Source organism: Tachysurus fulvidraco, chromosome 8, assembly GCF_022655615.1.
Source record: "Tachysurus fulvidraco isolate hzauxx_2018 chromosome 8, HZAU_PFXX_2.0, whole genome shotgun sequence".
In the NCBI taxonomy this organism is placed as follows: Eukaryota; Metazoa; Chordata; class Actinopteri; order Siluriformes; family Bagridae; genus Tachysurus; species Tachysurus fulvidraco.
Window position 1 is genome coordinate 1,008,880 of NC_062525.1, and position 26,145 is coordinate 1,035,024.

The 26,145-nt window shown below is 39.1% G+C and overlaps 2 protein-coding genes across 33 annotated transcripts in view; one reads left to right on the forward strand and one right to left on the reverse strand.

The window, feature by feature from the left end:
- LOC113634797 overlaps positions 1–1,250 on the reverse strand; it is a 6,888-nt gene extending 5,638 nt beyond the window's left edge. Inside the window, exons 1-5 of one of the 11 annotated variants that reach the window (XM_047817165.1) lie at positions 1,149–1,244; positions 982–1,033; positions 807–867; positions 559–631; positions 355–424 (exon numbers count right to left, since the gene is read on the reverse strand). In XM_047817165.1, the coding sequence (XP_047673121.1) occupies positions 355–424; positions 559–631; positions 807–867; positions 982–1,033; positions 1,149–1,231 (339 nt within the window). In that variant the 5' untranslated portion in view covers positions 1,232–1,244. Of the gene's footprint in view, positions 1–354; positions 425–558; positions 632–742; positions 871–981; positions 1,034–1,148 lie in introns of all 11 variants that reach the window. The other 10 variants (XM_047817171.1, XM_047817164.1, XM_047817170.1 and 7 more) reach the window with 10 other exon arrangements.
- Positions 1,251–8,918: 7,668 nt separating this feature from the next.
- Positions 8,919–26,145, forward strand: part of LOC113634822 (NACHT, LRR and PYD domains-containing protein 3-like) — a 37,996-nt gene continuing 20,769 nt past the window's right edge. For 3 of the 22 annotated variants that reach the window (XM_047817140.1, XM_047817142.1, XM_047817150.1), the window contains exons 1-9: positions 8,951–9,046; positions 12,341–12,547; positions 15,566–15,826; positions 15,914–16,010; positions 17,039–17,155; positions 18,141–18,257; positions 18,372–18,488; positions 23,552–23,668; positions 24,033–25,952. In XM_047817140.1, the coding sequence (XP_047673096.1) occupies positions 15,958–16,010; positions 17,039–17,155; positions 18,141–18,257; positions 18,372–18,488; positions 23,552–23,668; positions 24,033–25,952 (2,441 nt within the window). In that variant the 5' untranslated portion in view covers positions 8,951–9,046; positions 12,341–12,547; positions 15,566–15,826; positions 15,914–15,957. Of the gene's footprint in view, positions 9,047–12,340; positions 12,548–15,565; positions 15,827–15,913; positions 16,011–17,038; positions 17,156–18,140; positions 18,258–18,371; positions 18,489–23,551; positions 23,669–24,032; positions 25,953–26,145 lie in introns of all 22 variants that reach the window. The other 19 variants (XM_047817160.1, XM_047817161.1, XM_047817146.1 and 16 more) reach the window with 16 other exon arrangements.

Below are 26,145 nucleotides of genomic sequence, written 5' to 3' on the forward strand. Positions count from 1 at the left end.
TTCTGATGCTCATTTTTCTGTACAAAGAGACCAGATTTATTTATTTATTTATTTGTTTGTTTGTTTGTTTATTTATTTATTTATTTATTATTTATTTATTTATTTTGCTTTCTTTGCATCAGCATCAATCACAATATATACATTTATTACAATGACAATAAAAAGGTCAACTATCAAGTGGCCGGTTGTGTTAGTGGTGTTATGGGGTGTGTAATGTGTGTGTGTGTGTATGTGTGTGTGTGTTTGTGTGTGTATGTGTGTGTGTATGTGTGTGTGTGTGTATGTGTGTGTGTGGTGAGGTTTATGTTCAGGGTTCAGAGCTGAATCTGATCTAAAAACAAGAAGATTTTAAACCTGGACGTGTGGCAGGATCCCTGAGGTCACACACACCATGTCGTTTTGGACTGATGGATATACAAAACATCTGGTACAAGAACAAATGCATCAAGTTAGGAAAATACACACACACACACACACACACACACACACACACACACACACACACACACACACACACACACACACACACACACACACACACACACACACACACCATACCGTTCACATCCATTCAGCACTAACTGTCCGCGAGCCTGGAAGATGTTCCCTGCATAGAAACGTCCTTTGACACCTGAAGATAAAAACAAGCCTGTGAGGATCAGAGTCTGTAATCCAGTCCACTTTATTAGGAACACCAGTTTATTCAAACAATTATCAAGTCATGTTTATAAAGAACGGAAACCTGCTTTAACAACCAAGCAACCGTCAAAAGTCTCTGAGATTCTTCCTTTTAACAATGACTTTACAATGTTCACTTCCTGTAGCAGTGTTGACTAAGCGTCCGGTCAGAGGAAGACCCCAGTGCTTCTGCTTCAGAACACACACACAAGCCAAAGGAGAAACGGTCACAACAGGCCACATCACATGATGGTGACCAGAACAACACACAGTACAGACACACCGTCACGCTCACACACACACCTTTCTCCTCACACAGCCGAAGCCTCGGAAGAGTTTTGTGATGATCATTTTTCTGTGTAAAGTAAAGATTAATCATGATGCAGATGTGTTAGAGAAATTACATGAGATTTGATCTACACACACTGGGCTTATGAACATATGTCTGATCTGTGGTGTAATTCACACACCTGTCAGATTGAACACATCCTTCATCCTTCATGTCTTCAGCAGTGGACTTCTGCAGTAAAGATCTGCAGCATCTCCGTGACATCAGTGATTCTGATTCTGATTCTATTATTAATTCCTGCTCCCCTCAGTCACTGCACCGCCGCAGCAGCTCAGACACACAACTCGTCATGTCACAGGAATAAAGCAAGTTTTTCAACTGATTTTTTAATGCGTTTATTTGTTTTTTAGAACCCAATTTTGCTTATTTTCACATTATTTGTTTTTTAATTTCAGAATTAGGGGGCACGGTGGCTTAGTGGTTAGCACGTTCACCTCACACTTCCAGGGTTAGGGGTTCGATTACCGTCTCCACCTTGTGTGTGTGGAGTTTGCATGTTCTCCCCGTGCCTCGGGGGTTTCCTCCGGGTACTCCGGTTTCCTCCCCCGGTCCAAAGACATGCATGGTAGGTTGATTGGCATCTCTGGAAAATTGTCCGTAGTGTGTGAGTGTGTGTGTGTGAATGAGAGTGTGTGTGCCCTGTGATGGGTTGGCACTCCGTCCAGGGTGTATCCTGCCTCGATGCCCGATAATGCCTGAGATAGGCACAGGCTCCCCGTGACCCGAGAAGTTCAGATAAGTGGTAGGAAATGAATGAATGAATTTCAGAATTCCATAAAATGTGACATAAGTGTTGAAATTCACATGACGGAATGCACAGAAACCAAGTAAAGAACTAAACTAATCATTGTTATTAAACACAAACCAATGTCAGTGTACCATATTTCACAGTATGGAGTCTCATCGGTAATGTATAATGTATAAAACCAAGCAGATAATGATTAAGAGTTCCAGGTAATGTTCACATTATACATCAGAATAACGACAAAAGTGTGACTTTAACTGTTGTATGTGGATCATTTACCTCTGCACCTGGCTTCTGCCCCTTGTCTGGAGTGTGTGTGTATGTGTGTGTGTAAGAGTGTGTATGAGTGTGTGTGGGTATGAGTGTGTGAGTGTGTGTGTATGTATGTGCCCTGCTAAAAAAAAAAAAATCATTGCTAGTCCAGCATAAAGTATGTTTTGCATGCTGGGACCAGCTTGGGATGGTGGTATGCTGGTCCAGCATTAGGTGCTGGTTGCTGGTGTGAAGGCCAAACAGCCTGGGATGCTGGTGTGCTGGTCAACATATGTTGTCTTGTGGATGCTAGTATAATCCCAGCAAGACCACAACAAAATCTGTTACATATCACATTTCTTAGTTAAATAAAGACCAAGACAATTTTCTAGAGAATTGTAATTCACTTTTTAATAAAGAAAAACATTCTATCATTATATTCCTATCATTATAATATATAAAGTTTGTTTGAACTTTGTTTGAAGTTTGTTTAAAATATTTATTAGACAATGACATTTGCCATCACACTGTAATTTACACACGTGCCCAAATAACGTTACACAATATAACCTTTACAACACACATTTTTGTTCTTAGCTTCCGCTCTCTTTTAGCGAGTAACATGTAGCATGTGGTGGTGATGACCATGTTTTTTAAGAGGTGCTACCTGGAGTCGTTTGCCTTTAGACAACTCCTTCTCTATGTCTTCTTTATTCTCTGAAAAATTATAGAAACAAAATAAGAAACAAAACTATATATCACTCATTTGTTTATATTGTGCAGTGAACGAGTTACATACCTTTAAGCATTAGTATTTGTGCCCTGAAGTCTTGCTTCCATCGTACCCAATAAATCTGAGTTTGGTCAAACATGTCATAGTTAAAGTCCTTAATTTCGCTAGTTTTAACAACCGCCATGCAGCCGTTATCCAGGTACCTCATGTATGCAAACATTCTGATTGCCAGTGATCAGCAGATTCGTCGTGTAGAAGCGGAAGCTTTTTATTTACCCCAAAACAAAATCCTAATTACGGTGGCAAAAACATGATGATCTGGAACACGTGCACTTATACTAATTTCGATAAACACTGTAAGGTATATAATGTAGTCGAAAACCTTGCGAGATTTATTTTTGGAAAGTGCTGGAACTACATTTACCTTCATGAACATAATTGCTTAAAATTTTGCATAGCAACGCTGATGCTGGGTAATATCTCTTTACATTACCGCTTTACTAAAAAAACAGACAAACAACACTGTAAAAAAGATTCATTGGCTAAACAACCATTACTTATAAAAATAAATAAACTAAACACAAATAACAAAGTAATTTTAACTTTCCAACCTCTACTTAGCATATATAGTGTCTGTAACTGAAATATATAAGTTACAAGGTGAACCTAAGTGTATGCCTAAATATAATGAAAAAACATAAACTAAAATAGTATTAAAATTGCATCAAAACTAAGTAATTATAACATAATATTTTAAGTATATGACTGTGAGCCACGTGATATGCAAATCTGGAAAAAACTGGAGCCATTTTGTGATGCACATGTGAAGACGGTGGAAAGACTCGGACACACTCTAGTTTAAAATCAACCGTATTTTTAATGGGAAAATAATGCAGATAAATGTGATGCATGTAATGTTCCAGAAAATGTGCAATATGTCGTAATGATGTGTAAAATATATCACTAAGAAAGGGAAATATTTAAAGGAAAGATTTATGAGTTGGGAAAAGAATGGATTTTGAAAAGGATTTTAGGGTTGGGTTTTTTTGTTGTAGTTACATGAAGCCCTGATGTTGCATATAGTAGGCAAATTTCCTTTGGCCCAGATTTGGCCCAGATAAACAGCTGAGCTGTGGCCCAGATTAGTTTGTGTTTGTCGGCCCAGATATGGCCCACATCTCCTTTGCCAAAACTGAACCAAAGCAGAGCCATAAGTTTACCAAGCATGAGCCAAATGTAATTTTATGTGGCCCAAATATGGCACACCTCTTCTTTGCCAAAACTGAACCAAAGGAGTGCCATATTTCCACCAAACATGAGACAAATAATACAATTTAATGTGGCCCAAATATGAGCCTTATATGAAATTTTAGTATGGTTGAGTTCTGTTAAAATCTATTGGCCCATATGTGCCACACATGCAGCTGACAGTATGTAAAAGTCTTATTAACTTAAAGGTAAATGAAACACTCAACAACAAATGTACTCAAAACAATTTACTTCAAAACAAGTGTTTAAATAATTACAGCTTTAAGAGTAAACATAAGAATACATTTAAGAATGTATTCAACTCAGAGTAATAAAAATCACAGAAAAAAATACAAAAAATCAGATTAACTTGTACAGAGAACTTAAATTGAGTTGTGATGTGCCTAATGAGGGTCGGCAGTGTTTTGTTGGGCCTCGTGTTTCTTCCTCTCGGTCTCTGCAATAAAGATGAATTTAAATAATGCTAGCAGCAATACAATATGGAAGTTAGAGCTGGAGGATAATGGGGGGAAAAATCATTTAACATGAATTTCCTCCTTTAATATTTTAATTGCAATAATTAACCACCTCTGATTGACCAAACAAAAATTTTTCCAGTATATTTTCGAAAGGAATTGCAAATTGTATTTTTCAATATATTGGCCATAATAATACCATAATTTCTTATGACAAATTATTTAGATTTTGTTTTTACCACCAACTGGTTAAAATTTACACTGGATGTATTCTGCTTTAAAAAAGACATGCTTGACTTTCAGTGCATAAGAGAGATTCCAAGGGACCGTCTGCAAAGTGCAAATCCCGAAAAGCGAACACTGTACTGTCACCAAATTCAGCTCACACATCACTGATGTCCTGACAGTTATACTACAACACTTACTCGGGGGAAATATTTTCATATAAAAAAACATAAAAAATGTACAAAAAGACATTCCTCCCAAGTTGACTGTTTTTAGTATTCGCTTTTCGGGTTTTGCACTTTGCAGACGGTCCCTTGGTTCGCACATAGAGACATGTATTTTGTCCACCGCGGAGGAAAGCTGATTTTCAGGAAAATTGGGTTGTAGCTGCCTCTCTACATTACTACTATAGAAAAGATGTGTTATTTGTGTAGTAACAGCGTTTAGCTCAGGAGTTATTGACTTGGGAAACTCCAATCTGCGAATATGCGGCCAACTTTACTTAAGTACTGTTGATTTATAGCCAAAAACATCGGAATTTAGAACGCCAAACCAGCGGTGCCCTAGTGTACATTAAACTGTACTGTTAAACTGAGGAAAATATTAGCTAATTTGACCCCTTCCTCAATTAAACTAATAACTAAACACTTAATAACATGCAATATTGACACATAATTCTGCATATTTAAATTATTTGACTGTAAAGTGCCAATCACTTACCTGAACGTAGCTTACACAGTCGTGAGGAAAGCAGAAATGCCGCCCACTGCCCGAGACTCAGTCACATTCCCGCTGTAGTCTCACTCCACCAATAGGAGGGAAGATGCATAGCAACCTGAGGTGTGGGACGGAGGATGTCTGCCGCACTTTATTTCAGGATTCCTGTGTTTTTCCATGTATAAGCCAAAAGTTTACCACAAGTCGGTGTTTCTCACTGTGTGCCATAGCTCAACCACATATGGTTCTCATGTGTTCGTTGTTATCTGGGCCATATACCTCAAAATGAGTTGTGAACCAAGAGAGCATTTCCCGCCGATTTTAAAGTTATGGCAAAACAATTTGGCCCATATCTGTATAGCCACGCCACAGCTAGGCCAAATGTGCCAGATAATACCCACATGTGGCCCAAATGTAATTGCTATCTGGGAGTAGATGGCGCTCTGGTCGCGACCCGCCATATAAACCAAGAAAGGAGAAGAACGACACATGATGAGGCTGGTATCAGGAAGAAAGCCGTCCCATGGTGGAATGAGGAGTGTAGTGAGGCACTTAGGAAAAGGAATAAAGCGTTTAAGAAAGTTAGAAAATCATTCAATTATAATGAATTTATTCAGTATAAAAAAAACACAGGCCATAGTGAGAGGAGTAATACGGACATCTAAGAGAAATTATTGGAGGGAATTTTGCAGCAATATTGGGGAAGATATTGAAATAAATGAAGTTTGGAGTATGATAATGAAAATGGGAGGAAAACAAAGAAATAGCAGCATTCCTGTTTTAGTATATAAAGATAAACTAGTCATATCAGACAGCGAAAAAGCAGAGGTTCTAGCAGAAACATTTACTAAAGTGCACAATAGTTCAAATCTGTCAGATGAAATGAGGAGGTATAGGGAACATATCCTGAATAAGTACCCTCGACTACTGAATGAAAAAGGACCATCTGGATGTACTTTAGACTCAGAATTTACTCTATATGAGCTGAAGAAAGCACTTGCAGGAGTTAAACAAAATTCACCAGGAAGAGATGATATCTGTTATGAAATGGTAAAACATCTATCAGAGTCATCATTAAGTATAATCTTAAGTCTTTTTAATAAGGTGTGGGAGTCAGGGAAGTTGCCAGCTGACTGGAAGCATGGTGTTATAGTACCAATAGCAAAGCCAGGCAAAGAGCATACTCAACCAAATAATTACAGGCCCATTGCATTAACTTCAAACCTTTGCAAACTAATGGAACGTATGGTAATGAGCAGATTGGTGTATATCATCGAGAAGAATAACATTTTATCACCATATCAAAGTGGTTTTCGGAAAGGGCGAAACACTATGGACTCTGTGCTGTGTTTGGAAGCTGAAATAAGAAAGGCACAAGTTAACAAAGAAGTGTTAATAGGAGTATTCTTTGATGTTGAAAAAGCTTACGACATGATGTGGAAGGAGGGAATATGAATAAAATTAGAAAAAATGGAAATACAAGGTAGAATGTATAATTGGATCAAGAACTTCCTGTTTGAAAGAACTATACAAGTTAGGGTGGGGTCTGAATTGTCTCAGATATATCAAATAGAGAATGGAACACCTCTAAAAAGTGTTAGCAGTGTTCTGTTTAATCTAATGATTAATGATATTTTTAATCAAATAGACACGGGGATAGGAAGATCTCTGTATGCAGATGACGGCGCACTGTGGAAAAGGGGCCGCAATGTGGGGCATGTGGAAAAGTGTATGCAGAATGCTGTTAAGAAAGTAGAAAATTGGGCTAATGAATGGGGCTTCCGTTTCTCTGTAGCAAAAACTCAGGTGATCTGTTTTACAAAAAGGAATATCAATCCAATAATGAATATTAAAATGTCTGACCAGCAATTGGAGCAGGTGTCAGTAATTAGATTTCTGGGAATGTGGATGGACTCAAAATTGAATTTTAGAGCTCATATTCATAAAATGATAGACAAAGGTAAAAAGGCGATAAATGTAATGAGGTGTTTATCAGGAGTTGAATGGGGGGCATGTCGTCAGTCTCTTAAAATGATTTACTGTGCACTGATAAGAGCAGCTATTGACTTTGGCAGTATGGTGTATAGTTCTGCATCTAAAACACACCTGTTAAAGATTGAGGCAATCCAATCACAAGCTATGCGAATATGTTGTGGAGCAATAAGAACATCTCCAATAACAGCAGTACAAGTAGAGATGGGTGAAATGCCTCTGGAAATCCGAAGGCTCAAATTAAAGATGAGATATTGGATCACTGTAAAGGGACACTTGGATAGTCATCCAGTTAAAAATGTTTTAAAGAATTGCTGGGAACATGAGTATAAAAGACTATCAAGCTTTGGATGGACTGCAAATGAGGAAGAACAGAATATGGGAATTATTTACATCAATATTGCTCCTTCTGTAGCAACTTCAGCAATTCCTCCTTGGCTTTTCCCTTTGCCAGTAGTCGACACTAAGCTATACAAAGACAAACATAAAGAAAGAAATATGTTAACAAATATAGCAGTGCAACAATACATCGAACAGTCATATTTCAGCATATTACAAATATACACAGATGGCTCCAAAGATCCTGAATCTGGAAGAACAGCATCAGCAGTATATATTCCCCAATTCAAAGTCAAAATATACAAACGCATTTCAGACCACGTATCGGTTTTTACTGCAGAGATAACAGCAATATTTCTAGCACTCCAGTGGATAGAGGAAGTACAGCCAACAAAAACAGTCATTTATACAGATTCCCTTTCAGTTTTGAATAGCTTGCTAAATGGAACATCAACAGCCAGACAAGATATGATCATTGAAGTGATGCAGAGTCTATTTAGAATAAGACAATTTGGAATTATGGTAAAATTCCCGTGGATACCATCACATATGGGTGTGGAAGGAAATGAGGAGGTAGACCATCTGGCTAAACTGGCCTTAAAGCATGCAGAAATTGACATTAAAGTGTCAATGAGTAAAACAGAGGTAAAAGGGATAATTGCAAAAGAAACAAGAAAGAAATGGCAGAAGGAGTGGGATGGAAAAAAAGGTACAAAACAAAAGGTAGACACTTTCATCATGTTCAAGAGAACGTAGGGCTAGAAAGAAGAAAGTTTGGCAACAGGAAAGAATGTCAAGAATGCGTCTGGGACATTGTGCATTAAATCAGGGTCTATATAAAATGGGTAAACATGAAAATGGAAATTGTGATAAGTGTGGTCAAGCAGAAACAGTAGAGCATGTACTTATAGAGTGTGATGCATATGCAGGAGCAAGAAATAAATTAATTCAAGCACTACGATTGTTTGGTATAAATGATTTCTCCCTTCGGGTTCTATTAGGAAACGAATCAAAGCAGCTTAGGATATTCCAGGAATTAGTTATTTTCTTAAAACAAACAAAACTGATCAATAGAATTTACCATACAGTTGTATTATTCATTTTTATTTTATTTTATTTCTTTATTTTTTCTTCCAAACCATTATGCGCTCCACACTCCAGTCCAGTAGGTGGCGGTAAATGCACCTAAAGTAGGTTTGCCATCCGCCAATAAAAATCAGAAGAAGAAGAAGCGTTTGTACAAGTAAAAACATGTTTATCAGCAGCAGAAACGAAGAGCCTGTTGACTAAAGGTAAGTTATTATATTATTTGATGGACTTTGTGTTAGAGGAATGTGGATATATTGCAGGGGAAACCCTACCGCCTTAAAAAAAAAAAAAAGCCGCTGCACAAAAGGCCGTCAAGTGCATCTCGGAGAATACCACGAGCGTGCACGCGCACCACACGCCCGAAATGAGAGACAGACGTGGTCCGTCACTGTCTAGAGCAGGGGTGTCAAACTCTGGCCAAATTTGGCCCTCGGTGTAATTATATTTGGCCCGCGAGATTTTTACATTTACAGCATGTGACAGACCCCTTATCCAGAGCGACGTACATAAGTGCTTAAATCTCTAACACTGAATACATTACAAAGTTACAATGAAAAAAGTATCAAAGGGTTGTTTTTTGTTTGTTTGTTTTTTTTAATGCAAAAGATAAGGAAAGAAGTGCTAGTTGAAGTGCTTCCTGAATAAGTAGGTCTTCCGTCACCGCTTGAAAATAGCCAGTGACTCAGCTGTCCGGACCTCTAGGGGAAGTTCATCCCTCCCCCTCGGTGCCAGAACAGAGAAGAGTCTTGTAGTATACTTCCCTCTTACCCTGAGAGATGGTGGGACCAGTCGAGCAGTGCTGTAGATCTGAGGGTGTGAGGTGCAGTGTGAGGAGTGATGAGGGCTTTGGGGTAAGATGGAGATGGTCTGGTTTTGGCTTTGTAGGCCAGCATCAGTGTTTTGAATCAGATGTGTTCAGCTACCGGAAGCCAGTGGAGGGATCACAGCGGGGGGTGGGGGGGTATGGAGAACTTTGGCAGGTTTAAAACAAGCCGTGCGGCTGCATTTTGGATCATTTGCAGAGGACAGATTGTGTTCATATGTAGACCTGCCAGCAGTGTGTTACAGTAATCCAGTGTAGAAATGACAAGAGACTGAACAAGTACCTGAGCAGTCTGTGTGGGGAAAATGGCCGAATCCTTCTAATGTTGTAGAGAAGAAACCGACATGAGCGAGTCACATTAGGGACATGAGAGGAAAAGGACAGTTGATTGTCCATGGTTATCCCAAGGGTGTGAGCTGTGGGTGAAGGGGAGATCAGATCGTTGTGCAAGGATATAGCAAGATCGTGACCTGGGGATCATATCAAATGTGCATTACAGCTGGCTAGCCGCATGATCCGCTAATACTACAAATCCCAGAATGCATTGCCACTGTATTGACGCATAGTCAGGAACAGCAAGCGCCCCTCATTCTCTGTTGACAGTCGTTAACAACCATGTTAGTCACATCGGGCACGTTAATTCCACCCTCCCCAAAAATGGGCAAACGAAAGATGGACAATAGGAGCTTTCAAGACAGGAGGGAGGCAGATTATCTGTTCACGAATATAAAGGACAGAGCTGTTTGTCTTGTGCTAACGGTGCTAACGTGTCTGTAACGAAAGAATAGAACATAAGAAGACACTCTGACACGTAACATTATGAGAAGTATAAGGACCTGGACGTAAAGCAGAAGCTCCAGAAGGTGGAGGAGATGAAAAAAGTCTGGTTTAGTCCCAGCAGACTATGTTCATGAAAGCAAAATAAAAAGTGAAGCTGCTGTAAAGTCTGTAAAGCTTTATTGTGGCAGCAGAGATTACACTATAGAAATCTGCCCTTTACTGAGGGAGAGTTTGTCAAAGTGTATGGTCAAAGTTTGCGACATCGTGTGCCCAGATAAAAGGAAAGAATCCATGTGATGAATGTGCAGATGAATGTGCAGATGAATGTGCAGATGAATGTGCAGATGAATGTGCAGATGAATGTGCAGAGTAAATCAGAGTGTAGCAAACTGAGTTTGAATATATGTTTTCTTTATGCACTTTCTCTGTTAATAGTCAAAGTTGAATTTTCATTGAATGAAATTGTTTTTTGTTAGTTTTGAAAAAGATCCACTTCAAAAAGGAACGTAAAATGATAAAGTGAGAGGCATAATTTTATTTTATTTATTTAAATAAGAAATGAACACCACTGATGTGTCTCTTATTTCAAATTTAATTTCTTATGTGTTTGTAATATCAAGCTCTGGTTGTTCCAAATCCTGTATTTAAGCAAAATTAAATCCTGCTCTAAAGGATGACTACCCAGTTGATAAAACGCGTGTCCGTGAGAACTGTAAGTGTCAAGAGTCAAGTCAAGAGTCAAGAAGCTTTTTATTGTCATTTCAACCATATATAGCTGTTGCAGTACACAGTGAAATGAGACAACGTTTCTCCAGGATCAAGGTGCTACATAAAACAAAGACAGGGCTAAGGACATGTAAGTAGTCTTAGCCACATAAAGTGCAACTGTGCAACCTGGTGCAAACAGTGCAGGACAAGACAAGCAAGACAGTGCAGGACAAAAGACAGTGCAGGACAAAAAAACAGTGCAGACATTAAGTTACAAGACAATACAAAAAGTACAAAAAATGCAATACACAAAAGACAATAAACAGTAACAGAAACAGCGCCGACCGACCAGTGTAAATACTGAATGTTCAAACAGTATTTTGTGCAGTAAAAGAATGAACAGCAGCAGGTTCTTAGCAGCAGGTCCTTTGGATTATATATGGAGTTGTGCAAAAAACAGCAGATGACTGAGATATTGTCCAATATGTGCAAAAACAGCAGAAAAGTGTGCAAAACAGTGTGTGTGTTTTGTGAGGGTCTGTGCAGTCCATACAGATGATGTGTGTGTATGTTGTGCTCAGTATAGTACAGTTCGGTTATTGAGAAGTCTGATGGCTTGTGGGAAGAAACTGTTACGCAGTCTGGTCGTGAGGGCCCGAATGCTTCGGTACCTTTTTCCAGACGGCAGGAGGGTGAAGAGTGTGTGTGAGGGGTGTGTGGGGTCATCCACAATGCTGTTGCCTTTGCGGACGCAGCGTGTGGTGTAAGTGTCCATGATAGAGGGAAGAGAGACCCCAATGATCTTCTCCGCTGTCCTCACTATCCGCTGCAGGGTTTTGCGATCCGGGATCGTACAGTTCCCAAACCAGACAGTGATGCAGCTGCTCAGGATGCTCTCAATGGTCCCTCTGTAGAACATGGTCAGGGTTGGGGGAGGGAGTGGACTTATGTTTTGGGTTTATTTAAGCCTGTTATTGTATTAATCTATAGTTCTTGCAAATTTAAAGTTAGCTGGGGATTTTGTTTGAGTTTTTCACCTGCTAGCTAGGTTGCACGTGCCTGTTTTTAGTAAATGTTAAATGTAGTACAGACAGGACCCACGCACTTTTTAAGACCAATAATATTGGACCCACACACTTTTACCATCTCTATTCAGCACATAATGTCTTTTTTTATTACTTTTCAGAGCGCCGCCAGTCGAATCCATTCTGCTTGAGGAATGCCCTAGATATCTATACCTAGATGTTGCCTTGGGGTCCTAAAAATGCGTCAAAACCGCCACCATCTTTGCACGGGTGTCTTGTACTTTAAATGCATGGACGATGCCGGACTTCTTTGCTGCGTTGGTTGTTCAAACGAAATAAACCAGACAGCAAGGGATTACATTTCACAAGTGAGAATGTGTTTTATGATATTGAATGTTAGGAAATTATATTTCTGGTTCTGTTGGTTTGTTTTAGACCTTGGTTAACGACCGCAGCTAATCCATGCTAGTTACCCATTAGTTTGTGACAGTTAGGAAAACCGACACTGTTTAGATTCCGAAGCTTTTAACCCCTTTAAGCATTGCCCCCTTTTGCAGCTTTTTCGCCTACATTACCTACCCAACAAAAAGTGGTACAGCTCCCACATACCTTTGACACACAGGGGTGAGCCTGGTCTCATTTGAAAGAAGAGATTCTCTAGTTTCAGAAACTAGTTTGATTCTAGGCCTTACTGGCACAAAGTTACAGGGGTTTGAAAGCAGGTTTTCATTTCTGCCTGGGTTGTTTTTCTGATAAACTGATTAATCTTATTTTTCTGGAACATGTTAGGGACCAAATAACAACTGAGGGTCATAGCCACATGTCTTGGCTTTCACCAAAAAAAATTTCAAGTCAAAAGACCCAAAAATGGATTTTATATGAATATTTTTCTACGGCCCTGGTCGTCGGGTGCAGCGTTTTTGTGTACTTGTTTACTATATAACTTTGAAATAAAAGGCTGCAGGCTCAGTCTGACAAGCCATAAATAAGCCTAGACTCTCTCTCTATCACTCTGGTGTGAAAACAGGCCTGTAACTTGACACCCTGAGCTGTGAGAGGGACAAAAGGTCAGGGATTACGCAAGAATTCTTCTGCGCATCCAGTTCACGCAGACACAGGCAAAGAACATACGGCATGTCATATACCGTTGGAATCGTCTGCTTATTGGCTAAACGGCTGTATAGGTCCCAGCCCATTTCATTGCTATTGGAAGGAGTAATTGTCATTTTTTTCTAATTGTATGAAGGCTGTGAATCATATTGTGCTTTGTGTGTGGGCTTAAAAAATTATTGAGAGTATAAACTTTACTAGGTAAATAGGTTTTTTTTCGTGTTTTTGGAGGATTTGATGCTTTAAAGTTGAATTGAAGCTTGTTTCTGGGTCATCCCCTAGTGGTCACTTTGACCGACCCGTAAGAGGTTTTAATAACGACATTAAAAATTGACCCATGCTTTTTGCTTAAAGGTGAAGACCCAACTTTATGTATGTTTTGTAAGATTCCCTTATCTGTCTAACATATTTTATTAGATTGTCCTGGACTTAACACAAGCAGAATGTTCTTTTATCAAGTTACTTCACTTAAAGACATATTTAATGACTTATCTTGTGTTAATAAAAAATGTATAATATGACTTGCTGTTTATATTTTTGTTTTTAATGTATTTATGATATTTGTGTTTTTGTAATTGAATTTTTGCCATGAAAATAGCTTTTGATTGCTGTCATGGTATTAAATAAAATAATCAGAATCTGAATCTGTTTGTAGATTCCCAAGTGATAAACAGACGTCAGTCATGGACAAGTTGCAGGGACAACTTGTTAATTATTAATTAACTTTTTAATGGTTAGTTCAGCTGACAGTCCTGGAAGGATGTCACCAGTTGGGTTGGCAAGTGTAACACAAGTTCAGCCTCAAAGTCAAATTTTTTTATTTATTTATTTTTTTTATTTGTGACTTATTTAATGTGGCAAAAATATTGTGGGAAAAGAATAAATAAAAGATTGAACAGTCTTTAGCACCTCAACTATCTAACTTTCACATTATGTTATTTTCAAATTTGTGATTTGCTTCCACCTGCAAATTGCTTTGTGTATCATATTTAATAAACCAATACAATTTAAATGTTTAAATGAACATGTATAGTCACACCATTGTAGCAGTGTTACATGCAGTAGGCTATAAGGTAAGGTAATATATATGTGTGTATGTGTGTGTTTATACACACACACACACACACACACCATTGTAGCAGTGTTACATACAGTAGGCTATAAGGTAAGTAGTGATTGTTCATATGAAGTTTACTCAAGTGGAAGAATGTAAGTAATAAACTTACACCTACTAGCTCTATGTATTATATTGTGAAAAAGTAAATTATCTTAATATCAAAACCTTAAATTTTCTCTGGACTTAATGATAAATACATGTCTGATCGTTGGAACGAACCAAAAAAACAACAACTAGAAAACGGAATTCATGATGATTTATGGTGATTTTATTTCTTTGCTTAAATTGACGCTGATGCATTAAGAGGAGGGGGTCCCCTGTACCAAGATGGCGGCTCAGTTGACGCATTCGTTCCAATGTACTGCCATATACAAGGCGACATCTAGTGTAGATATCTATGGAGGAATGCCCTAATAAATTAAACTCCATTCCATGTTTTACCTACAGCATTGACCACACTGCTGCTTCCTGAAATCCATGGGTTTTGGAACCATTACATATGGGTGGGACAGGACACACCCACTTTTTATTTGCTTCCCGCCCATGCCTGTGGTGGTTGATTGACTATTGGTTGAACTTATAAGTAAAATACACTTATATAATAAATTACATTAATGAAATAAATAAATATAATACATTTTATAGGAAATATGTTGCACAACTGCCTGCGACAGACAGGCAAGTTTAGCAGGCGCCCTTTCTATTTACCTCAGCGCATTAAACATGTCGCTCATTTGGGTGTGAGGTTTACTGTTTAATACATTTTGCATTGTGTCAAGAGTTCTAATTTAAGATTCACTTTAAAATATTGCCTTTTCTTCAGAAAATAATTTAATTCAATAATTGCAGTATATATGGTTTAGATTGTTATACCACTAACTGTTAAAACTACTGCATTAATACTTTTTTAAGGTTTCTTGTGTTCTCATTTTTCATCCATCAATAAGGGCATTTTTGTATTTCTTTGCTAGAAACAAATAAATCTTAACTGAGTTGTTTACAGTCTTAGTTTTAAAGGTAGAAAAGAACACAGATATCGGATAGGTATCGATAAAAAAGTGGTATCGATACATCCCTAGTTTAAACAGGATATTTTACACTAAAGGAGCAGAATAAAGATGTGAAACTGATTGTGCACATTTGTTTGTGTGTATTCTAGGAATGTGATCCATTCCATCAGAAGAGATCAGACTTGTAGTGGCTATCTTACATTGTTAAAAGCTGCCGAGAGGTTGAAGCAGGAACTCAATGCATTTGCGACACATATGAAGTGTCAGTGAGGCAAACAGCTGTTAATAGTCCCTTTTAATTGCACAGACAGATATTTCTTCATGTTTGAAAGTTGTATATATGTGTATATGGTCAACAAAGAATACATCGTCCTGACTCACCCCCTCGCTCTACCACACTAAGTGAACAGGTGACTAATATTCCTATTCCCAGGTAATCCTGTGACCCTCCACCATGATCACATGACATTAATTTAACTCTTTCATGTCCCTTTCAGGATTCAGCTGTGTGTTTGTGTGTACACTTTACTAATATTTAAAGATGGAGACTCCTGATCTGGACACAGATAATGTTTCTACACCATCAAACAACTGGTAATCTACAGCATCCTTGTGTTCTAGTCATTAAAGGCAGGGTCTTCGAGTTTTGAAAGCCAATGTTGACATAAAATCACCAAAACAAACATGCCCCGAACTCAAATGGGTCCCACCCCTGTATTAATAGCTCCGCCCATATATACATACGTAACCCAGGCGACTAACAGAAAGAAACGTGTCTTTATCATAGCTGAAGGGAAGAACAATACGATTGTAGATAAACAAACAAGCAAAAATGCCACACAAGCATAATGATGTAAAGGACAAAGGCATATATTAGTTCTGTGTAACAAAGCAAAACCAACGTTACTCACCTATCGAGAAGGAAAAAAGCGCCTCGGCGTCTTAAGTAAAGTCGGCCACATATTCACAGGTCGGAGTTTCCCGAGTCGATAACTCCTGAGCTAAACGCTGTTACTACACAAAACGCGGTTGTAGCTGCCTCTCTACATTACTATGATAGAAAAGAGGTGTTATTTGTGTAGTAACAGCGTTTAGCTCAGGAGTTATTGACTCGGGAAACTCCAACCTGTGAATATGTGGCCAACTTCCTGCTCCTTCAGTTCTCTCCAGCGCTGGAAAGCTGATCCTATATTAACACGTCCTACTTCTTGTCCTTATCGTAAGTCTTTCTTCTCTTTCTTTCTTTGTTTTTATCCTCCATGTCGATGTTAAAACCTCTTTCTGCTAACGTCACACATGCGCACTGAACACTCTCTCCACACATATTGACAAGACACACCCCTTTCTGCTCATTGGCTACACATTTGTTTTGATTTTTGTTTATTGTTCGGCCCGATTCAGTTTTCTGAAACATTTCTCAAAAATCAGAGACCCCGCCTTTAAATATTCACATCTAAATTATTATCAGTAAATATGAAATGATTTAACCAAATGTTTTACTATTACAGTATATAACTATTATATCTAACAGTCACTAATTCACAGTAAAAATGTATTGTTTAATGTAAGTAAAATAAAGAGTTTATATAAATGACTAAAGGACTGTGTATAATGTTGTACAGTAAACTCCAGAGAAAGAGATCAGAATCACCAACACACAGCTGTATCTCCATGAAGAGTGATCAGTCTATGGAGGTTCCTCTGAAGTTCAATGATAGAGACTCATCACTTCTACACAGGTAACGTCTCCTCACTGTTAATGTCACTGCTAAAGTTACATTTAAAGGGAAGTTTAACTACATAAACGGGGGCAAAATAGATACTAAAATACAGTAATGGAGCCACTATCGTTTGTCCAAATACTTTTTTGTGTGTTTCTACACCATCAAACAACTGGTAATCTACAGCATCCTTGTGTTCTTCATTAAAGGCGGGGTCTCCAATTTTCGAAATCCAATGTTGACATAAAATCACCAAAACAAACACGCCCCTAACCCAAATGGGTCCCATCCCTGTATAGCTCCACCCACATATACATACGTAACTCAGGCAACTACTGGAAAGAAATGTGTCTTTATCATAGCTGAAGGGAAGAACAATACGATTGCAGATAAAGAAACAAGCAAAAATGACACACAAGCATAATCATGTAAAGGACAAAGGCGTCTTAAGTAAAGTTGGCCACATATTCACAGGTTGGAGTTTCCCGAATCAATAACTCCTGAGCTAAACGCTGTTTTTTTTTTTAGGTGTTATTTGTGTAGTAACAGCGTTTAGCTCAGGAGTTATTGACTCGGGAAACTCCAACCTGTGAATATGTGGCCAACTTCCTGCTCCTTCAGTTCTCTCCAGCGCTGGAAAGCTGATCCTATATTAACACGTCCTACTTCTTGTCCTTATCATAAGTCTTTCTTCTCTTTTTGTTTTTATCCTCCATGTCAATGTTAAAACCGCTTTCTGCTAATGTCACACATGCGCACTGAACACTCAGCCCATATTGACAAGACACGCCCCTTTCTGCTCATTGGCTACACGTTTGTTTTGATTTTTGTATGTTGTTCAGCCCGACTCAGTTTTCTGAAGCATTTCTCAAAAATCGGAGACCCCACCTCTAAATGTTCACATCTAAATTATTATTAGTAAATATGAAATGATTTAACCAAATGTTTTACTTTTTTAAAAGTGTACATAAATGACTGAATGACTGTGTACAATGTTGTACAGTAAACACAAGAGTAAGAGATCAGAATCACCAACACACAGCTGTATCTCCATGAAGAGTGATCAGTCTAAGGATTCTCCTCCTGTGTTTAAAGCTGGAGACTCATCACTTCTACACAGGTAACGTCTCCTCACTGTTAATGTCACTGCTAAAGTCACATTTAAAGGGAAATGTACTGTAAGTAAAATAGAGTTTATATAAATGACTAAAGGACTGTGTATAATGTTGTACAGTAAACCCCAGAGAAAGAGATCAGAATCACCAACACACAGCTGTATCTCCATGAAGAGTGATCAGTCTATGGATCCTCCTCTGATGTTTAAAGATGGAGACTCATCACTTCTACACAGGTAACGTCTCCTCACTGTTAATGTCACTGCTAAAGTCACATTTAAAGGGAAGTTTAACTACATAAACAGGACAAAATAAATACTGAAACACAGTAATGGAGCCACTATTGTGTGTCCAAATACTTTTTATAATATTTAATCTTTTTATTTGTGTGTTTGGGAAAAGTGTGTTTGTGGTGTGTTTAATATAAATAGCTCTTGGTTTGACATGTTGTTTTGTAATACAGTTATATTCAAATGTTAATGTGGTAGTTTTGGGGTTGCTGTGTGTTTAGTCATCACAGGTGAGACGACTGCTTAGCATTATTGAGCTAAAGTCTTAAGAATCATCTAGAGTTTGAACTTTAAAGAGTTAGTCTAGCTGAATAGCATCTGTCTTTACATTTACATTACATTTATGGCATGTGGGAGACTCCTTTATTCCCAGTGACTTACATGTACCTCATTTATAAATCTGAGTAATTGAGGGTTAATGTCCTTGTTCAGGGGACCAGCAGTGGTAGCTTGGTGGACCTGGGATTCAAACAAACTGTCTTCTGTGCTAATCCATAATAATTCTCTAAAGTCCTAAATAAACTTCTCAAGAGATTCTTTTCACATTCTGAACCAAGCAGCTTGGAAAAGAATCAAACACATTCGACAGAGGATTTGGTTGATAAGAACATAGATGAGACCAAGATGTATTTCTAAGCCTAGTGCTTGAAAATGATGCTCAATTTTAAATTAGTATATCTCAAAAACTACAAGGTGTGTTTGAATAATTCTGGTACCAAAATAAAGGTAACTCGTAAGATTCATAACAGAAGTGTTATAGAAGTATATATGTATTACCAGGTCAGAGAAGATGGAACACAGCAAAATAATGTTAGAGAGTAAATCAGGGAGGAATTAGTGTTTACATTTACAGCATGTGACAGACCCCTTATCCAGAGCGACGTACATAAGTGCTTAAATCTCTATCATTGAATACATTAATGCTGGTTCACTCGGTTACAGACTTAAGATACCATGAGTTTAAAACATTGTTGAAAGTTACAATGAAAGTGTCAAAGGTTTTTTTTTATTTTATGTATTTATATATTTATGTATGTGTGTGTGTGTGTGTGTGTATATATATATATGTATATATATATATATCTATATATATATATATATATATATATATATATATATATATATATATATAATATACAAATGCAAAAGATGGGGAAAGAAATGCTAGTTGACGTGTTTCCTGAATAAGTAGGTCTTCAACCGCCGTTTAAAGATATCCAGTGACTCAGCTGTCCAGAGCCCTAGGGGAAGTTCATTTCACCACCTTGGTGCCAGAACAGAGAAGAGTCTTGTAGTGAACTTGCCTGGTAGACCGGAGGGTGCAGTGTGAGAAATGATGAGGGCTTTGAGGTAAGAGGGAGCTGGTCCATTTTTGGCTTTGTAGGCCAGCATCAGTGTTTTGAATCGGATGCGTGCGGCTACCGGAAGCCAGTGGAGGGATCGCAGCAGCGGGGTGGTGTGGAGAACTTTGGCAGGTTGAACACAAGCCATGCAGCTGCATTTTGGATCATTTGCAGAGGACGGATTGCGTTCGTATGTAGACCTGCCAGCAGTGCGTCGCAGTAATCAAGTCTTGAAATGACAAGGGACTGAACGTGTACCTGAGCAGCCTGTGTGGACAAAATTGGCCGAATCCTTCTAATGTTGTAGAGAAGAAACCGACATGAGCGAGTCACACAACATGAGAGGAAAAGGACAGTTGATTGTCCATGGTTACCCCAAGGTTGTGAGCTGTGGCTGAAGGAGAGACCAGATCGTTGTGCAAGGATATAGCACGATTATGACCTGAGGATGAACCTGGGGATGAATCACCTGTAATGAACAGCAGTTCAGTTCTGCTAGGATTGAGCTTTAACTGATGAGTTGTCATCCATGATGATATTTCTGCCAGACATGCTGAGATCCGGTCAGAAGCTGTGGCATCTGAGGGTGGGAAAGAGAAGATAAGTTGTGTATCATCAGCATAGCAGTGGTAAGAGAACCCATGTGATGAAATAACTTCACCAATGCCTCTTTTCCACCGGAAAGAACCGGGTGCTGGTTCAGAGCAAGCGCTAGTGCTGGTTCAAAGTTGGTTCCACTGGCGAACCTTCTAAGACCGGTTTGCCTTTCCACCAGCAACGTTAGCGCAGCAGCGGCAAACACAAACACAACAACAATGGCGGATGTTTCTTTACTGTTAATGCTCATGGCTTTGTGAACCTACATTGGCATCCAAACGAGGCGAATAAAACGTGTACGTGCGGCTCCGTGTGATCTGTATAAACGGAGGTTGTAATCGATAAAGTACATAACGTTATTTCATCGTTAACACAAAAAAATTTAGCCTTAGCATGTAGCTACCTACTATCATGTGTGCTGATAATGTATCATATTGCGTAAAGTAAGTGTATTAAACATTAGTATACTTCAGGTGCATTATCAAATGCGCTAACAGTAGCCCCGCCAACAGCCCCTAACTCAAGCGGTTCTTAAGTCTAGACCAGCAACGTTTTGGTGCTACTTAAGAACCACTTTTCCTGGTTTGGAGCCGGTGCTTTGGCTGTCGAAACAGAAAGAACTGGTTCTAAATTAGGCTCTGGCTCCGAACTAGCACTCGAACTGCCTCGGTGGAAAAGGGGCACAAGAGAGTGAGTATACAATAAGACAAGAGAGTCTTGTGGTTGACCGTATCAAACGCCGTGGAAAGGTCAAGGAGGATGAGGACGGATGACAGTTTGGCTGATCTAGCAACATGTAGTTTCTCAGAGACCTCCAAAAGGGCTGTCTCTGTAGAATGAGCTGCTTTAAACCAGACTGTTTGGGATCTTGGAGGTTGTTCTGTGAGAGATAGACAGACAGTTGATTATAGACAATGCGTTCAAGAATTTTTGAAAGAAACGAGAGAAGTGATACCGGTCTGTAGTTACTGATGTCTGATGGATCCAGAGCAGGTTTCTTTAGAATGAGAATAACCCTTGCTCTCTTGAAAGTTGGTACCTGACCAGATGCTATGGATCTATTGATAATAGTGGTAATGAAGGGCAGAAGGTCTTGTGAGATGGTCTGGAGCATAGTGGTAGGGAGTGGATCCAATGGGCAGGTGGTAGGATTGCAGGACTGGATGAGTTGTAAAATCTCTTCTGCTGCTACGGTTGAGTGGACAGAGTTTAGTGGACAGAGGGCAGAGAAAGTCCATAGTTGAGGAAAGAGATGAGAGGAAAGTATCTGTGGCTGAGTCCAAGGGTAGTGAGGAAAAAGACTCGATCAGGAAGAGAAGAAAGAGTGCCAGAAGCTACAGAATAAGGAGAGACAGAGTGAAGGTTGCGGCAAGTAAGAGTGAGGGTGTGCGAGGTAGTTTTAGGCAGGGTAGGTAGAGTGATGGTGAAGGATACCAGGTGATGATCGGAGACCATGTATTGGGGTAGTAGTCATGTCTGTAGCTGGAGAAGGATGGGTGAAAACCAAGTCAAGGACTCCTTTGTGTGTGGGGATGTAGCTGTTGAGTGTCAGGGCGAATGAGTCAAGTCAAGAGTCAGGAGGGAAGAGGATTGAAGCTTGGCAGAGGGGAGCTATCAGAAGGGAATGCACTAAGCAGTGTGTCCATTTCTTCCAGGATGTCTCCTAGGGGACCAGGAGGGCGGTAGACAACAATGATAACAAGGTTGATTTGAGAGGTAACTGAAATGGCATGGAATTCAAAAGAGGAGATGGTTAAATGAGAGAAGAGTAGAGGTGTAAAGCACCATTTCTTTGACAACAATAAACCTGTACCACCACCCTGCCTGTTTCTCGTGGTGAGTGAGAGAAAGCATAGGCAGAGGATAAAGCAGCTGGTGTAGCAGTGTTCTGTGGGGATATCCAGCTGAAAAATTAAAGGAGTAATGGGAAGTTAAAGCAGAGATAAATCATCTTTCTTTACAGCAGACAGGTTATTCCAGAGCTCACCTACCACCACTGTTTGAGACTTACACAACAGAGGGTAGATGAGGTTACTGGGATTGTGACCTCTGCTCTGTAGACGAGAGCGTCTGTGACAGTAGGGTTTGATTACAGAGATGGGTTTGAGGTAAATATCTGCAGTCAACCCAGAGTGAGATTTAAAATAAGGTATGGTAGAATATATCAAACAGTACTAGACACTTATGTTACAATGGATTAGAGAGATGCCTACAAACCTGTAGCAGAGAACCTTCCATTTAAATAGGTAAGCCCTGCCCACAATTCACACCTTAAGGGAGACTGAAACTACTCCTGATTAATCAGCTGAGAGAACAACAAAGACCAACACTATAAAATCAGCAATGGTATAGAATATAACACAATTCAAATCACACTACTCTAGAACAAAGTTAGTTAAGCAGATAGTACACAAAAGTCAGGAACCTACTTCACCAGAAGACAGTATATTCAAATGTAGAGAGTGTTTTACCAGTGTTGGGTCTGTGGTGAACTCAGAGGTTATGATGACCCATTAGTTCCTCAGGAGCTCTCGGCTGCACTGTTATAAACTGTTGTAGAAAAGACATTATTTACATTTACACTATTTACTGTAGAGTGTCACCCAAAGTCTGGTTCCTCTCAAGGTTTCTTCATCTCAGGGAGTTTTTCTTGCCACCGCCACTACAATAGGGATAGGGATTATTATTATAATATTTAAAACTTAAGTTAATGTTGATAAATTCATTTTAAACTTTAAATGTATATATTCATGTATTTATTTATTCTTATTCTTATTTTTATTTATTTTTTATGTTTCTATGCTTCTGTGAATTGTTAAAAGCTCTATAATTTAGCGATAATTTTGGATCAAAAGAAAGCAGTAAGTGATCCAAGCAGGCTACTTCACCTACTCTCACCTTGATATCTCTGTGATGGAGCTCTCTGGCTAATAGTTTTCAAACAGAAAGGAGCAAAGCAAATGATCCCAATTAGATGATCATATTTCGTAAGGCTAGACAGGACTTAAGATAGGTCGTCTATTCCAGGTGTAAATAAATGATTAAAGAAGTGTGTATAATGTTGTACAGTAAACTCCAGGGAAAGAGATCAGAATCACCAACACACAGTTGTAGCTCCATGAAGAATCATGAGCCTATGGATCATCATCTGGGGGTTAAAGCTGTAGACTCCTCACATCTACACAGGTAACGTCTCTTGACTTTTAACGTCAATGCTAAAGTTACACTTAAAGGGTAATTTAATGAGATAAACAGGGGGCAAACTAAATACTACAACACTAGAACTCTGACTGTAATAAAGCCACTATTATGTGTTTAAATATCGCTCAGTCTGTTTATTGGGAAATGTTGTGATTGGAATGTTTGCTTGTGGTTTCTTTCTTCAAATGACATGTTGTTTTGTAATGCAGTGAAATTCATACGATGGCATTCAAATATGGCTTAAGTGTCCAAATAATAGTCTGTATACTACAGAGTGATTAGATTACTGAAAACAGATGATGAAGTCTAATAAATGAACCCCGTGTCTTCCTGCTTCTCCATATCACAGGTACGACCCAGAATCTGCTGGTGGAAATGAATTCCAGAAAAAGTTCAAATTAAATCTGATGAAGAAGTTTCAGTGTTTGAATGGAGTGATGATAAACCTGGGAACCCAAACACTCCTGAATGAGATCTACACAGAGCTCTACATCACAGAGGGAGACAGTGGACAAGTCAATAATGAACATGAGGTGAGACAGATGGAGGCAGCATCCAGGAGAAGAACAACAGAGGAAACACCAATCAAATGCAATGACATCTTTAAGCCTTTATCTGAACAAGACAAACCCATCAGAACTGTGCTGACAAATACATCATCTAAACAAGACAAACCCATCAGAACTGTGCTGACAAATACATCATCTAAACAAGACAAACCCATCAGAACTGTACTGACAAATACATCATCTGAACAAGACAAACCCATCAGAACTGTGCTGACAAAGGGAGTCGCTGGCATCGGAAAAACCGTCTCTGTGCAGAAGTTCATTCTGGACTGGGCTGAAGGGAAAGTAAATCAGGACGTCCACCTCATATTTCCACTTCCTTTCAGAGAGCTGAACTTGATGAAGGACCAGAAACTGAGTCTGATGGAGCTCCTTCATGTGTTTTTTAAGGAAACAAAAGAAACAGAAATGTCCAGTTTGGAAAAGGTTCTGTTCATTTTTGACGGATTGGACGAGTGTCGTTTTCCTCTAGATTTCCAGAACACAGTGAGAGTGTGTGATGTAACTGAATCAGCATCAGTGCCTGTGCTGCTGATAAACCTGATCAAAGGGAATCTGCTTCCCTCTGCTCTCATCTGGATCACCTCCAGACCTGCAGCAGCTGATCAAATCCCCTCTGAGTTTGTGGATCGAGTCACAGAGGTACGAGGGTTCAATGACCCACAGAAGGAGGAGTATTTCAGGAAGAGGATCAGTGATCAGAGCCTGGCCAATAACATCATCACACACCTGAAGTCATTAAGAAGCCTCTACATCATGTGTCACATCCCAGTCTTCTGCTGGATTACAGCCACTGTTCTAGAGAGAATGTTGGGTGAAGCAGAGAGTGGAGAGATCCCCAAGACTCTGACTCAAATGTACACACACTTCCTCATCATTCACACAAACATCATAAGAGAAAAATACTCAAAGAAGCAGGAGAGTGATGAAGAAATGCTTCTTAAACTGGGACAACTGGCTTTTCAGCAGCTGAAGAAAGGGAACCTGATCTTCTATGATGGAGACCTGAGAGAGTGTGGTATTGATGTGACAGAAGCAGCAGTGTACTCAGGTGTGTGTACTCAGATCTTCAGAGAGGAGTTTGGGCTTCACCACAGTAAAGTGTACTGCTTTGTTCATCTGAGCATTCAGGAGCATCTCGCAGCTCTGTATGTGCACCTGACCTTCATGAAGGAGAAGAGAAATGTTCTTAAACAGAATCAACTCTCTAACAGGTGGATGGAAGAAAATACAATCTCAGGTGTACACATCAGTGCTGTAGATCAGACTTTACAAAGTCAGACTGGACATCTGGATCTTTTCCTTCGCTTTCTTCTGGGTCTCTCACTGGAGTCCAATCAGAAACTCTTATATGTTTTAGTAACACAGACAGGAAGTAACCCTCAGAGCACACAGGAAACAGTTCAGTACATTAAGAAGAAGATCAGTAGAAATCCTCCTACAGAGAAATCCATCAATCTGTTCCACTGTCTGAATGAACTGGGTGATGATTCTCTAGTGGAGGAAATCCAACACTACCTGAAATCTGGGAAACAAAGTAAACTTTCTTCTTCCCAGCTTTCTGCTCTGGTGTTTGTGTTACTGACATCAGCACAGGAGCTGGATGAGTTTGACCAGAGTAAATATTTCAGTACAGATAAGATAACAGAAGATGTTGTTCTGAAGATGATGCCGGTGATTACAGCATCCAGTAAAGCAATGTAAGTAAATGTGAATATAACTGTTCTACTGTTACAGTGTTAGAGAGAAACTGAACACACTCTAATATGGACTTTGGGATGTTCTGACCTGAAGGTGATACAGAGTGGAGTTCATGTAAATAGGTAAATTAGGGAATAAAAACTGCATTAATAAATGAATGATACTGAAGGGCAGCTATTAAACATGTAGAAG